Source organism: Ambystoma mexicanum, chromosome 5p (assembly GCF_040938575.1).
Source record: "Ambystoma mexicanum isolate Mex_15411 chromosome 5p, UKY_AmexF1_1, whole genome shotgun sequence".
NCBI lineage: Eukaryota > Metazoa > Chordata > Amphibia > Caudata > Ambystomatidae > Ambystoma > Ambystoma mexicanum.
In genome coordinates this window covers 527,837,371-527,854,145 of record NC_090930.1, presented here as the reverse complement: position 1 = coordinate 527,854,145, position 16,775 = coordinate 527,837,371, and the positions used below count along the sequence as shown (strand labels likewise).

Here is a 16,775-nt window from a genome sequence, read left to right as displayed (position 1 = left end):
TGGGAGACGAAGATCAGGACAGTCATTGCAAATTGGGGGCAACGTCCTCAAAATTGCTCACCCATCTTTTGGTGGATGCTCAGGTGGTAGAACCCTGACTCGCAAAGCACCGAATGCACCTGACATAAGGCAATGATGGGCAAAGACATGGTTTCTGGTGGCAATGTGTAAAACAGAAGCTGTTGCCAAAATACTTGGAAGAATGGGGTCCATTTATCAATTTTGTTAGCCGCCATGATTATCCAGGGGTGCACCATAAACCTCAGGACTTGAAGTTTTTTACATCGATATAGCACATAGAACGTGACTATGGTTTATTGTTTGACGTATACACACAAGCACTGTGTAGCAATGAGTATGTAGCATTTTTCTCAGCTGTGGGCTCATGTGCGCATGGTTAGCAATACTTAGGGCCTCATTACGACCCTGGCGGAGAACCATGGTGCAATTTGCACCATGGTCCATGGCGCAAAGCTGCCAACTCCGCCATGGTGGTTGGCGGACTTACCGCCCCATTCCGACCTTGGCGGGGCGGTAAGTCCCCAATCCCCATTTACCCTTCCCCATTCCCATTTTTGCCCCATAGGGTATAATGGGAGTGGGGAAGGCGTTAATTACGCCACCGTAAATTACGGTGGCGTAATTAACAACAAGTCCCGTAGCGCCATGGATTTTTCCGCCTGCAAAAAGCAGGCGTAAAAATCACCATGGCGCTACGGGAACTCATAGTCAGGCGGAAAGGGGCGCCATGGTTTACGCCGGCGTAAACCCCTTTCCGCCAGGGTCGTAATGAGGGCCTTAGTCATTGTTTGAAGAATGAATGTACAAGGGACGCATGGTTAATTGCATTGGTATTGTTCACTAGTATTGTAATGCAGATCCTTTTGTTAATTATTTTCAATAAATTACGAATGACAAAAAATAAGAGGCAGCATTTCATCTCAAGGAAGACAGATCAAGTTGAGCATATAGTGGAGTCCTCCGTATTTCTCTTGGTCCCCTCTTCTTCAGGGTCAGCAGAATGTACACCTTGTAGTGCGTTATCCCTGCCCATGCCCATGCAATATGTTTAGAAATGGCAGCCTTCCAATCCTGAATGGTCGGTCAACTTCCTCTCATGACATCGCACAATCAGGCATGGAGATTCGTTTGCCTGGAAGACCCTTTAATAGACTAATCCTATTGCTGTTCGATCAGCCAGCCTATGTTGGCTTTGTGAGCACCCCAAGAAAGGAAATTAACGTATATGGTCTATCCTTGCAACAAATATGAGGAAGACGACCAACAGAGCCAGTGGTTTATGTCGTAGGGATTAAACACGAGGTAGCCATTTAGCTTCTACCTAGACAAGAGAGTCTTCCTCATCGTAAAAATAAAAGGTACACAGTAGTCGCTTATATAAAAGATAAAAACTGTCACCAGCCGGCAGCAAACGCGTTGCTTGGGTGAGGGAGCTCACACAGACAAGAAAATGGGCTTAAGGTTAGCCCTTGCCCTGGAGTAGCTACAGAGACAATTGAGGCTTCCAAAAGAGTCAGAGTTACAGTGGTAAGCGAGGTTTTCAAACAACGCACTTGCTAAAAAAAAAGCCAAAAACACAGAAAAAACAGCAAGAAAACTGGTGGTCTCGCAAAGCCAGGCTAAAAAGCAATAAAAGGGAAATCTTGCTTAACACCGCCCTCGTATCTAAAGACGTTTGTCACTGTGTCACTTCAGAAGGCATACAGCCACATGCAGTCCAGTCTTGGCCCAGCCCCTAAAAGGAGCAGTCTAGACTAAACTGCATGTCGCCTCTGCACAGGGACATAAGACAGAAGCAGCTACAATGTATAAACATAAGTGTGGTTTGGTTTTGGGGTGTGCTGTAACCAATGATGCATATTAATTGTGTATCTTCTTACATGTTTATTTTGTCAAGCTCTCTGAAGGAAATTGACATAGTATTGATGTCAATTAGAATATACTTCATAGCCTTTTTTTTACAGACTGTCAGAATCTCATTTTGGCTGTGGAATGCGCAAGCGAAACAGCACTGTGTGGCATGCGTCATATGTTTTGCTATTGCTGCATAATGGTTGTTGATTTGTCATAGGAAAAACATATCACCAGAGGTATGTCTTCAGTGTCTGTGAATGATATTCAAGAACATGTGCATCAGAGGAAAGGGTCTACTCTGTCCTCGGAGCAGGTAGGACCAATCACTGTTTTCTCTAAACGTAATGATCTATCAGCAGTCAACATGTGGCAACATTTCTAATGGTTCTAGCTATACAATGAATTTGAAAATCTATGTATCATGGGTTCGAGTGAAGTTTGCTGTTGTTTCTTTATATTAAATGATTGCTGTCTATTCTGCACAGGAGTTAATAACCACAGCATGAATGTCACTGCTGTTAAATTCATGTATTCCTAGCAACAGGGTTTAGAAAACATCAGTTTACTATTGAGTTAGAGTGGTCTGTTTTTTTCTTCTATGCAAAGCATTCACACATTATAAGCAGCACATTTTACACACAGACACATAAAGACACACGCAAACTTACAAATCCCATGATTCTTTCAAACTTCTGGGGAGAAGTGGATCCCTCGCTGCAGTTGGTGGATGAAACTAGCTCCATGACACTGTGTCTTCTCACATGTGCCCTTACTCCATCTCTTCTATGTCCATAAAGAAGAGGTTATCCTGAATGCTGTGAGAGGTAGGGTAGGCGTGGTGGTCTTGTGATCACACAACCTAAAGAGGGTGCCCCTTCCTCAGCCAGGGATTTATTGCTTCCTCTGGTTGCCACAGGAGATTGTCTGCCCCTTACCAGCCCTTGACGGATCATAAAAGGACGGGAGTCATTTCTAGCCATGGCATTTAGTTAAAGTTTGTCATGTCGGTCAGAGGTGTGTGTGTGGCGAGCAAAATGTATATTAGCCAGGGATAGAGTGGAAACTGATGGAAAAGTAGATCCTTCTGATATCAGTCATATGATGCATGACGTCAAAAGGTTACAGGGGTTTATGCACCCTGGAATCTGTTTTAGATTCACTTGATGTGCACAAACGTCCATCTTGTGGTTGGCAAGGAGCATTACACCTTGTTTTCGAGTCTTACCTTAGGGGTAGACAGAGATGTTCTTGCAATAGGAAATGTGTGACATGATTCTACTACTTGCAAATCTCTGTTAGTCGACACCATTTGAAGTTTTTTTTTCTCCACTATTGGTTTCAGTCACTGGTAGAAAAAAAGGAGTGGTTGAACCACTGCGTACGGCAACTATGCCTATATTTAATAATAATCCTGGAGCAATATTTCAAATGAATTGAACCTTACAATTGAACAGGGAAAAAAGACAGTCCAAACACCAAACTTGAGTGAATAGCAAATAATGTGGTGTCATATACACATTAGCATTTGTAGGACAGGAGTGGAGAAAGTTGAACATGGCATTAACAGTTTATGAACAGGGTTTAGTGCTAACGAGACAGACTACCCTGGGAAGCAAGATCCAATATTGCCATGTCCCCATACATGTGTCTTCCTCAAGTGTCTTTACTTAGAATGTTCCATCCCTGATTACTTCATTTCTAGTGCATACTTCACATTAGAAACTTTTTCCACCACCAATATTGCTTTACCACTATATGCATATATTTCATAGGAAGGCACACAAATGTGCTAGATGGTAGCACTAATGGGAGCAACAAAAAATGTACGAAGAAGGGAAGAGTAAAAAATATAAACTTTGTTCCACAAGGCATCAAAACGAAGTGCCCATGACAACGCTTTTCCCTCCCAGCTAGTAAGCTTGGTCACATAAAAACGCATTGCACACAACACTCTTTTTAAAGGTCCTGTTTCCAAAGTAAACGAGACACATCAGTCTCCCTTACTTTCACATCAACACAGATACAATTCAAATACATTGGTCCCATTAGGCGACCACGTTGGAGATGCTTAGCCACCATCTATACTAGTAAACAGAACATCCGTTTAATCTGTATTCACATCTCCATAACCTTGTTAATGGATGACAATTACACCAATGTTTTTGTTGATCCCAGGAGTGCTACCATCTAAAACGTTTGCTTGTTTTCATTTGACATTTATTTGCGTTGTGGCACACACAGGTCAGCATCCGCCCTATATCGCTTGGGCACTGATAACCCCCTTTTTAGGCCCCCTCGCACCATTTCCATAATTCTGTTTAATTTTTAAATCAATATACCATATCCTACAAAATTAGTGATAATCCCCTTATCTTAATTTACTACCAGTTCCCCTGCATCTTTCCACCCCAAACATAACCTTCTCTCAACCCAAACCCAGTGCACCCTAGCTCATAAATCAGAAAAGCGTCCTTACTCCCTCCCTTTCCTCTTTCCTTCCACATTTCCTCCATACCCATAACCTCCCCCAATCTATAACCTGATTTTGCAAACGTTTATAAACAAAACAAATTCTCATCATAGTACTGCAAAGAATATTGTTTTCATAGTAATTTCATTTGGGCATCAAATAGGAAATACAAAGTAGCAAAGAAATATACCACTGAATTATCAAAATGTGAAAAAGTATGTTCTGAAGATTGGCTCCAGTTTTGATTTGATCCCGCTGAGAGCCACAGCTCTTTAAGGTCCAACCCCTGCTACTTATCAATGGAAGATCTTTCTCTATGACTGCTAAAAGGTGAACCATGCCACTACTAACAGCAGGATTCTAAGGGGTCTCTTGATGTTTTACCTACACATCACGGTAATACTGGTACTTTACATAGTGTATGGTTGCAATGTGCTAAATGTACTGGCCCACCACAACACAAGGCTGCACCTCATAGACAATTGTCAGCATAGGGGCTTTGTGATGTGTATGTGGCAGACAAAAAAGACGTAAACCCACAACTCAGGGAAATGGATAAGCCCTTGAAAATGTACCTGTGACTGTCATGGGACAATCAGCCCTGACATGAGAAAGAGGCGAATGCAAAACAAGTTCCCATACACCTGGCTTGCAAGGTCATGAATAATTTTGTGACAACTATAACATAAATTGTTAAGCTAAGTTCTTTGACACTCTGCCTAAACCCACAAACTGCAGCACAAAAAAAAGTACAAAGGGTCACACAGACACATGTGGACTGTCATGGGGGCTAGGGGGGTCATTGGTGTCCAGAAATCCAGATGTAGATGTCTGCATGTCGCATGCAGTAGGGAGTGTCTTACTCTACAATCCAGCTTTTGCACCCCACACTGCAATGGCATGTTTGAGCCTTTACGATAAGCACATCCATCATGAACCGCTGTGGGATGTATTTACCCATGCATCCGAGCCCTACCTCAAAACTGTGCAGTACTGACATGGAAAACATCATGATGGCCAGAGCTTCCCAGAAAATGCACAGGGAAATGCATGAAGAAGGCTGCCACTCATTTTTGCCGATGTTATGGGCACAGAAGGACACTGCCTAAAACCACCATTGGACTACCCACACAGTAGTCTGAAACCATTGGGAGTGGCAATGCTGATTGCCAAAAGCAAACCCATAACTGTTGGGAATTCATTTTCGTAAATCCCAAAAAGGGGTGCAGTACCAGTACTCACCACTATCCAAAAGCCGGCGTTTTAAAACAACACCAGATTTTACTTTTTGTAGAAAACTGAATAAATGAACCCAAAACATGCCAAAGAAAGACATTTTAAGAGGTGGATCCAATGTAAAGTTATATTCTGAAGTGACTTGAAGGTTTATAACAAGACTGGCTGAGCTGTGGATTTCAGCAGTTTAAGTAAATTTGGACTGAAAGACACTACAAATCTAAATGTTTAAAAGAAATGAGTGACCTACTTTGAGTGTCACATAGGTTGCAATTGTTTAAATGTCATAGATTTAAACTTAGAATCAGCATCCTAGCTGCATATGTAAAAAAATGTCTTGACTTAAACTGGGGAACAGAAATGACATGTAGCTAAAAACTGGCTTAAAGAGATTCCAATTTTGCCTGGCAACTACCCCCCATCAGGAGTGAAACTTGAGTCACAGCTGTGTTCCCAGGCCTATCTGCCTTTTGCTGGCCACACTAAGGATATGCCATCTCTCTGATAATTGAATTAAGGGGAGCCCCCACAGAATACAGGAGGTCTGAACAAAGCCGTGTCCTGACCCAGGCAGATGGTTTATTGCAGATGTCGTAAATGTAGCTTCCTCCTGGAAGGACAAAGGAGGGGCGCTGCCTGTGAGAGCAAGCTGGCTTGGCAGAACTGGAAAAACCAGAAATTCAACCTTGTGCTGGGGGAAAACCACACCCCTTTGGGGCCAGAACATAACTCTAAAAAGATGAATAACTCATAGAGCGGACATGTGAAAATTTTATAAATGATACCATAATTCTTGTGATTTTTCTGCCCACATTTTAAGAGGTTTTTAGAACCGGTGGTATGTTCAGGGGAGTTTTAGCGGAAAAGAGGATATTACTCAAAATGTGTGCATGTGAAAAATCTGACACTTCATCAACTAATGTCCATACTCCTTGCGCACATGTGTGTAAATTTGGGGTAATGTCCGGTATTGCAAACCAGTTAAAAAGTGCAAAATATTGCCATTTCTGAATGCAAGCTCCCAGGAAGAGCAGAGTTTGAACAGGGGATACCTCCTGTGATATGTGAGGGGTGCATATGATTTTAAAACAATATGTACCTCTGCAAATATGTATTTGGTTCAAATCTAGATTTGTGTGTAAGTTGACAGGAGGAGTGGACTTTCTGCAGGCTGTAAAATGACATCACTCTGACACAACTTAGCTTCCCCAATCAGGGGAGAAATGAAAGCTTGGCCAATGATAAGTGGAGAGGGGCTGGCTAGTGATGCTGCTCACACACACCCATTTTAAAAACACATAAAAGCAGAGAGACAGGACAGATAGGGAACTTCAAATCCATTTGCAGCTGGAAGCTCTGCCGGGAAAATCCATACTTTACCTCCATCAACCTTCAGAGACCCAGACCAGACCAGCAGAGTAGAGCTGACCTGTTAGCAGAACCAGAGAGAGCTGACCCAGATCACTGTGAAGTGCAGAGACCAGAGTCCAGTCTAAAACCTGACCAGATCCGTGGCGTGGCCCATTTAACTCAAGAATATAGTGTGAGTACCTAGAAAACTGTGCAGAACCAATCTCTTAGTTAAAATAATATAATCAATTCTATTTTAATCTAAGTAGAACTGCCTCCTAACTGTCAACTGTCATTTGTAAAGCTGTCACCTGTCATTTTCTAGTTGCAAGCTGCACTTGTCTTTTTGAACTTTAAAATTTCAAATCTGAAAAACGACCTTTATTTAATCGCTCATATCTCCGTAACCGTTTGTGCTAGAGACTTGCAGTAACTTTCATCTGGAAGCTGAGATCCTAGGTTGTCTTAGGACCCCAAAACGATAGTGATAGTCCTTGTAGTTCCTCTGTAATCGCGCTCGGCGCATTCACAAATTTAGCCGCGATTTGACATTTTGCCGCGATTTGCAAATTTCTTCACGTGTAAAAATCTGCTGCTGCTTGCCTTCCGTTAAAGAAAAATTTGTTTAACCTGCTAATCATCCCTGAATCATTGCTAGTGTGAGCTCGGACTAATATTAACTAGATACCACTCACCCTGAACCTCTAGAGGGAATTAAAAGCATTTTAGCATATTTTTGTTCTACATTGCCAGCACATTTAAAAGCATTTGGGCCTGTGTTTTCAACGTCTGTAGTCTAAGCTTGCTGGGGTTAACTGAATCACATTTAATTGCATTTCTGAGAACTGTGTGCCTTCCTTCCATTTCCCTGCATTGCATAAAAGGGGGGGTGAATTGTCCAAGAAAGTGATTACATTGTCTTTTGCTGAAATCCTATCAAGTTATTTTCTTTACTGCATTTCATTCCACATTGCATCCATTTGAAACCATAAAAGTATTGTTGCTATCTTATCCATTTCATGTCAACTCCTTAGTGATTATCAAGAAGTGTGCTAGTGCCAGATTCTCCGTTGTTAATCTTTATCATATCAGATTAAGTGTGCTATTCAATTATTAATTTATTCTAAAGTGTGATATATATATCTATTGTTTAAATTATCAATTAAACCTTTTAACTTGCAAAACAGAACTACTTCTTGGCTCAGTGGGGTCAGGGGGATTCTGAGAGAGGGGTGTTATATAGGGGTAGTCATCCAGAACGCATGAACTGGACATAAAGATATATCAATAAGGGTTTTCATTCAGTATTCTAGACTAGGCGTTGACTTGGCTGTAGTGCTGAATTGAATCCTCTTACACCGCCCATGAAGTGTAAGCTGAGGTTGCCTACCGCCAACCTGCGCACAGGTGTGCAGGCTCCCACATTGCTACTGGGACAATCTTGTCAATGGTGTTTTGTGTAACACCAAAGGTATGAGCTGGCAACCTTTCACATGCACCACAAATGTAAATGTGTAAACATATGTTACTTTTAACAGTAATCTATCTTTAATGGCGTCCTGAATGCAACACCCCGAATCCCTCATCCCACCTCCATCTCTAACCACATCATCACCCTCACATCTCTCTCTAACTGAAGTCCAAACACATTGCATAGTTGTAAACACATGCCATTGAGTAGTCAGGGTTGCACATCATCCCGACGCTGTAGCTGCTCAATCACTTCATCAAACTGGCCTCCTAGTTACTTACAGGTGTGGCAGATGCACTCGATGGGTACTAGAGTTGGTTGGCGTTTGATGAAATGACCCTGCATCGTTGTGTCCCCCTGCAGTGCAGTCCTACAATAGCCCATGTCTCAACAAAAAGCCTGCTGCTGGATGCAAATAACTGGCAGATATGCATGGTGCCTGTGGCAACCTTTCAGACATATCTCTTTAAACCTGTGCATGCTCCATCTGTGTCATGGATGTTCGGTTGTTGGGCTAAGCCAGTTACTGCACAGGTTGATGCAGAATCAGCAAGTTGATGCAAGGGCATTGGCCAATGACCATTAATAGTTTGCTTTTGTGTGCTTACACTTGATCACATTACACAGTTTTGTTCCACCAACCACTGACATTGGCCTATTGTTCCCTCTGCACAGCTTCTGAAATATGTGCTAATTGCTGCGATCAACGGTTCCTTGCCACATCCATGGCCCATTGTGTATCGTATGACGGACAACTAATTGTTATCTGATGCTGTGCACCACAACACTGTGAACAAATGCATCAGATGCAACTCCTGCCTGACTCATCTTCATCTGTCACATGTTCTTTGGCCTCTGTCTGCTTCCTCATATGTTTATGTCTACAACTGGAGTTGTGCTGGGGTTGTATAGGAACAGCCCCTATTGAGGTTCCCTTTGTGTATGGCAGTGTATACCCTTGGTAAGGTGACCTCAAGAACATTAGTTGGATTTGCAGCAATGACTGTAGCAATATGTGTTTGCATGGTACGTGGCAAAGGCAGTCATATAGCTGGGGGCACTATTCATAGTACCACATTGCGGACAATAGACATACATACTTGGTAAAAGCACACTGGTTCCAGCCTGCTCTGCAGCTCCTGCAGATGGTGCTAACAGGCAAATGCCACATTGTCACATGAAGCTTATGAGCAAATTGCAAAATGCACAGACATTACACATCTGTACTAGTAAGATGAGACCTGAACATACCAATCCGTGCAAACTTTTAAAGGGTGTTCCGTTATTCCTTTTGACAGTCATCCCATGTGCCATATGATATGTTTTGTCATTTATAAAGCACTTAATACCCAGAGGTTTCTAATCGTGGACCCGGGGATCGTACCTCTGGTGCTTTGCTTCCAAGGCGAGCACGTTGCCCCTGAGCTATGCTCCCGAGACGATAGATGGTGATATGTATATCATACAACAAACCTCCATGTCGGCATCATCTGTGTAAGTGAATCGTATATAGAGATCTGTTTCTACATTCTGAATTTGTAGTGTGCTGCACTTGACATATTTGTGTCCAGCCAGCATGTCATTTCGGTTGCCCTGCATGTATAGGATTTCACGCTGTGATTTGTCCAGGGAGGTAGATAAGAGAATTATTTTCTAAAGTGATACCATTTTAGTCAATATTGTGCATGTTCCTTCTTTGGTATGCAGGCTTCTTTGAGCAATGGGCGGACCAGTCACAGCACTTTGGGCCAGGATGACTTTTGTACACTTATCTGTTCCCTCGACATGCACCACATGCATCTGATATGATTAAATACGGGTGGTCTCCCTGCACACCTCTATGTGTATGATGAAGTCCCCAGCCTGGATCTGCAGACCGCCAGGACAGTGACCCAGGGGGCCAGTTGCTGCCTCGAACCTGTGGATAATGGACCGGAGGCAGAATGTGGAGGAGCCCGGGGTCCTTTCACTTGGTCCGGCTCGCTTGGCAGTCACTATAAAATGGCCGTACACACTTCCACATCCAGAGACCGGGGACCACAAAAATACCTTTTGCACATCTCATGAGGTTTCTAGAGCTGTCCCAGCCCACTGACTCATCCATGAGGTCTGCAGACTCAGACCCATTTGAAAAATGTGTTAACCTGAGAACTTGCCAAATAACTGCAAACACCCTGACAAACAAGTAAACAAAGTTAGTAGGGTTGGCAGAGATATTCCTTCCACTGCCAGGTCTCCTAGCCTTTACAGACACACGTGAAATCCAAGATGGCCACCAGTCATAATATAAGTTTAGGCTAGTCCTCTCAGCTTCTGGTGTAAATGGTCTGGTCTGTACCAGTTTAACCCACGTGCCTACAATCCTTAGCACAGAAAGTGCAAGACAGTAGTGTTGACTTCTAGTCGGCACATTGCAAAAAACAACGTAAGATACCATTACCAAGAGCCAACAGTTAAGATGAATCTAAAACAAATCCTCTAAAAGAGAACCTGTTAGTTCATGATCTGCACCCACACAATGGTGTGATGAGATCGGAAATATGATCAACGAATGACCCACCCCTGTGCGGTGGGCAATAGATGAGATGGAAAGTAGCAGTCTAATTGTGTGCAAGTGGGAAGTGGCAAGCAAGGATCTTAATGGGGCACCGAGTCTTCTAGTTGAGAGCAGTGCCAGTTGGATTTGTGGATGACTGCCATACCTCCTCCTATCTTTCCTGTGCAGTCAGTATGTTGGATGCTGTACGTGGGTGGGATGAGTAGGTCAAGGACATGTGAGGAGGTGGGGGTGACCCATGTTTTGTGATATAGATGGCATTGAGCTTGTGTGTGGAAAGGTCAGCGATGTTGGCTATGTGAAGGATTGCGTGAAAGGTGGGCAAGTAAGTATTACTTAGCAACAGGCTGCACAAGAGTGGTAGGGCTGTGGTGGTATTGAGAAGGAAGTTGTTCTGAAGAATTGTGTAGTGGGGCTTCTGTACGTGTTGATGGACTCTGGCCCTTGAGTGTGAGGCTATGCTAAGTCACTGGTATCTGACCGTAGGAGACACATTGAAATGTCCCCCCGATTTTGAGAAAAGGTCAGTGGATCTGGCCCTTGGCCATGTCCAGGCCCTCACAGCTGCAAATACGCAGTGTCCTTGTTTTCGTCTTTAGCGGAGGATGCTGATTGGCTCATCGACTGGAGGACCACAGACGCTCTGCTGAGCCTGGTGAAAGAGCAATGCAAGGGAGTGAAAAAAAACAAGCCCCCATTTGGAAGGAAAAGCTGGCGAAGGTGGGACTGGTCATGTGCCCAAGGGCACTGCTGTGAGCCTTGCAGAAGAGCATTGCAAGGGAGAGATAAAAACCCTAACTAGTCACCATTTGGCAGGAAAAGCTCGAGGACGCGAAGCTGGTCACGTGAACAGAGACACTCATCTGATCCTAGTGGAAGAGCACTGAAAGGGATGGAAAAAAACAAGCCCTTAAGTAGTCACTGTTTGGTGGGAAAAGCTGAAGGGTGTGGAGTTGGCTACATGGCCAGGGACACGCCTCTGACCCTAGTGGAAATGCACTGCAAGGTAGGGATTCAAAACAAGACCCTAAAATGTCACCATTTAGCAGGAAAAGCTGAACATCAATATTTGGCAGGAAAAGCTGGAGGAGACGGAGCTGGCTATGGATTTACACAAAGCTAGAACATGGGTAAATTGCTACACGACTGGTTTGGTTTGTGAATAAGTCTGTGCCATTTGCATCTGTCGATTTGGCCCTCATATAAAGTGCCTTGCCACTGCCACGTCTCCTTGCGCCTCGTTGATAATGCCGTTTTTCATAGTTTCGTGAGTCAGGGTTAATTTTCGCTCAAGTTGCACATTTTTCCAGCTGCAAATGCATTTGCAGCCAGAAAGATGCTTTGTGAATTGGCCCACTGTGTCCATCAGTGTAATATTTCTTACCCGCCAATAGTCAATTATCACTAGCTAGTAGCAGATGTACATTTTCAGCCCTGTTTTTAAGAAGTCGATGTGCTGTGTGTTGGAGCTCTGTCTACCCTGAGTTACTTCAGCTGCACTGATCCCCACTCAATAGCACAAGAGGGAGTCATTTTTCAGTAGTAGTGTAGCCCACCTACGAATAGTCCTTTAAACCATGGAACACAGCTGGTATAGAAACCCAGAATTATGAAACTATTCTTAAAAATACACAAAAAGATAGACTTACTTGGAAATAGTAGTAAAAAAAAAAAGTAATATTTTAAAAAAGAGAATTCATTATTTTTAAGCATATGACTGTGTTCGTAACGTTTAGTATATTTGTATGATGTTGGATCACTTTTTAAACTATAATGGTTTCCCGTGGCTTACTGGCACAGCTAAGTTTCGCACCACAAAATAAGGGTGAAGATAATGTGGTGAAGATTATAATAATAGCAGGCAATCACTTTCCCCTGCACTAAGAAAATTATATAAAGGATGGCACTCATTGTCACTTTACTTTGTGGTTTTGTTAGTATTCCTTTTACTACTAGCCGTTCCCGGCTTAGCATACGCCATTCTACCATATCTTAAAGATCAATATCGGTCGGTAATTCAGAGTCACTTCTGTCCCCCTTCTTCAATATCAGAATTACCATTCATCTCTTCCAGGAAGGGGGTGTAGGTCCCTGTGACTTATTAATGGTCATTGAAAAGGATAAACGAATAGGTAACTGTCTTCTTTTGAATTTGAAAGGCATATGTGTATCAGATGGAATGAGAGGTATGCGCAGTATAAGGACAGTATTTAAGTTCCATCAATTACACGGGCCTCTATAATGTGTCTTTGTAGGCATGGAATTGTCAACCTTGTTCCATTGCAGAGTCCCTGTGATAGCATAAGATTGCATAGTAGCATAATTACAGCACCTACTTTCAGTTTTAACTGGTGAGGAGGCATTCGTCCTACAGCGTTTCGGTCTTTAGAGACTGAAACGTTGAGCCAGTAATTAACTGTTCATTGACACTGTAACCGCCATGCCCTGTGTGAAGAGAAGTGGGTTGGAAAAAAGTTACTTTAAATTATTCCGAATGTTTTGCGATAATGGTAGGTGAAAGTGATTGCGTATATCCATGTTCATTCTGTTTGTTAAAATGATAGCTGTTGTTGAAGTGGAAGGGCACACAGAGGTGTACTTTGCCATATGGACAGCGGAGTTCAACCTAACACTGATAAATTGCATCAGATGAGTATGGAAACTTACCTAAGCATTTTATATATATATAGATAGATGCTTTTTTTCTTACCTCCTCAATGATAGTCAATGTGTGAATTGAGCATGTTTGGGACTCAGTGCAGACCGATTGCCTCTTTAGAAAACCTTTACATATGTTTTCCCTGCATAATGTGTTGAAGGACTCCTGATATTGCCACCAGCCATAGACATACACAGGCCTTGCACCTTTCAAGCTGTCACCTGCATCACCTCTGCATCTGCCTCGATCTTTAATGTCTGTTTTATTTTTCTTAATTAGTGATTAGCTGCGTATTTGTGCTTTGTGCATGCTTTATATGCTTGTCTTAAAGTTACATGTTCTAGCCATTTGTGCAGGCTCCTATTACTGCCTTCTTCTGGGAGGAGCATTTGACTTTTAATACCCTTTTGCTGCCTCTTGTGAGTAATTGTGGATTCAGTCTTTTCCTTGTGAGGCTAGGGAGGGGAGCCTGTTATGCAATAATCCCTCTAGGGGTGGTGGTAAGCGGGACCTCACAGGGAGAGACGCCTCCCTGAGGGACAGGGACTCCCGATCCATAAAGGAACTGGCTAAAGCCCCTTTGTGTAACACTAAAACAAGATCCCGAAGTCAGACCACTGTGTGTTATCGTCATACAGAATTCAAGTTTCCTCCTGAAAAACAACCTTCACAAGTACTATGAAGAAGAGGAGTGGTGGAAGAGTAATAATGATTACTCACAATCCTGTGACGAAGAAGAGTAAACTGAGGATGCAGAACATTCATCAGACAGAGAGGAGGAACTACAACCCTCTGCTGGGGAGGATCTGACAACCAGTAATATAAACCGAAGAAGGACTCCTCTTAGCGTCAGGCAGGAAAGAAGCCCGGGAGCTACAAACCAGTAATGTTGTGACTGGATTGCAAGCAGCATATGGCCATAGTGAGGGAAATAGTGAGTAAACATCTACAACAAGCCCAGATGACCCAAAAAGCACAATATGGAAAATATAACACTGTGAACCGATCCTTTTAAATAGGCCAAAGAGGTCTAGTCTTTTTACCTTCTTCAGACTAGAAAATGTTATTGAAGTGGTTTGGGCCCTTTGACATCATAGGAAAAAAGGAGCCTAAAGTGATGTTGTCTCCCAACCTGATCGGAGACAAAAGACCCAGTTGTATCACATTAACTTATTGAAAGAGTGGAGAGTAGATCTTGCTGAAAATACTTTGATAACTATAACTACACTATTTACTGAAGTAGGTCATGAGGACAGTCTCATTTCTCCCAAATTAAACTCTAGCCAATAACCGGATAGTGGAGATCTTTTATCTCAGTTTTCTGATGTCGTTCATGATCAATCAGGAAGGGTCAAAGATTTAGTACATAAAATCGGGACACCGCATGGAAAGGTAGTACATTTGAAACCATATACGATTCCTAAATCACGCAAAGAAATAATCCTCAGAAAAGTGGAAAATATGTTATTCTGATATAATCGAACCCTCCGAGCGCCCCTGGTCCTCGCCAATTGTCCCGGTGGCCAAGCCTGATCAATTGCGGAGATTTTGCATCAATTTTAGAAAACTGAATTGCACAGTTCGATAACTACCTGATGCCTAGAATCGATGACTTAATAGATAAACTTGGTCAAGCCCTTATATATTCCACAATTGATCTTACCAAGGGCTATAGGCAGGCCCCTCTCAACCCTGATTATACGGAGAAAATAGCATTTTGCACTCTTCAGAGGTTCTTTCAATTTAAGGTGCTACCCTTCGTTTTGCACAGCGCACCCACCACCTTTCAGCACCTGATGGACCGAGTATTGCAACATTTTTCCCATTTCTGCGGCGCATATCTTGATGATATCATGATCCAGAGCGAAACATGGGAAGAACACTGGTAGGGAGAATTCTCTGCAAGGCTAATTTCCCAAACCTAGTGAGTCCCCCAGCAGCTTTGCTGGATTTTTGGGGTTTATTTTTTTCTCTCCTGCTCAGAGTGAGATTCTTTTTGCTCCCACTCTTAGACATGATTTGAAGGGTTCCTTTAACTTTCCATGTGTTTTATGGGCTATGGGGTCTTTTACTCCATAGAGTCTCATGTGTTTTTTTGATGTGGGTTACACAGCACCCTCACTCAGCAAATCACGCAAAGAAATAATCCTCAGAAAAGTGGAAAATATGTTATTCTGATATAATCGAACCCTCCGAGCGCCCCTGGTGCCGTAACCCAGGGGTGTCGTAGCGACCCCCCAACATAGACTCCATACCCTGGGACTGACTACTGTCTCCCAGGGCATGTAAAGTCACCATTGGCTTTGCTAGTCCCAAATTATGAACAGAAACCAGTACAAACCATCATATTGTGGACGTACTGGTCGGGGCAATTCGATTGCCCCAGGGTCTGTTGTTCGAGGGGGCACGTCTCCGTCCCCCCTGATCGAGTTTTGGCTGGTGGCAGTGGATACTACTTTTTATATTCGACCGCAAATATATCTCTATGGGATTTTCCCATTGTTCGAGGCTACCAACTTTAATTATTTAATTCTTATAGCCTCGAACATACCGCCAGTTTAGTTATTTAATATTAATTCGCCGGTTGGTATTTTTTGCTAGAACTCAATTCTAAAATGGCGTTTGTGTTCTCTTCTGTGACTCCAACCCAAGTCGAGCCCTTTGTTCCACTTGTTGGTGGGTTTCTCCACAGAAGCCTCCAAAAGTGGTGCCACTCTGTCTGGGTACCACAGGGGATGTGGGAGGGGGTTTAGGCACCCTGGACTGAGTTACCTTGGTAACTCAAGTCGCACTCTTGTGTGATTGGCCCAAATGGTGAGCCGGCCGGCTCACCAATTAGCATGTTTGATTGACAGCTAGGCTGAGTGAATGGGGGTGTGCTGCATAAAAGCAGGGCTTTGGGGACTGGAACCTCAGAAGTCGCCACAGGACCTAAGAATCCAAGGAGGGAGAAGCTGAGCCTGCCTGCAACGACGACACCACCGGTGGAGCCCTGCTGAACCCTCTCACCACTTTTCCCAACGACAGAGGAGATCTCCAGCCCGGAGAGTCTTCTTCCTTCGACTGGTGGGGATAACCAGTCTACCTTCTTTTCGCCTTCCTGGAGCATCTCGTGGCCATCTTGCCTGTGCCAAGCACAGCGGCAACCGGGATACCA

At 43.3% G+C, this 16,775-nt stretch overlaps 1 protein-coding gene across 3 annotated transcripts in view; it reads left to right on the top strand.

Moving 5' to 3' along the window:
- Nucleotides 1–16,775, top strand: part of POF1B (POF1B actin binding protein) — a 464,150-nt gene that overhangs the window by 174,534 nt on the left and 272,841 nt on the right. For all 3 annotated transcript variants that reach the window (XM_069612934.1, XM_069612932.1, XM_069612933.1), the window contains exon 5: nt 2,093–2,188. In XM_069612934.1, the coding sequence (XP_069469035.1) occupies nt 2,093–2,188 (96 nt within the window). The remainder of the gene's footprint in view (nt 1–2,092; nt 2,189–16,775) is intronic.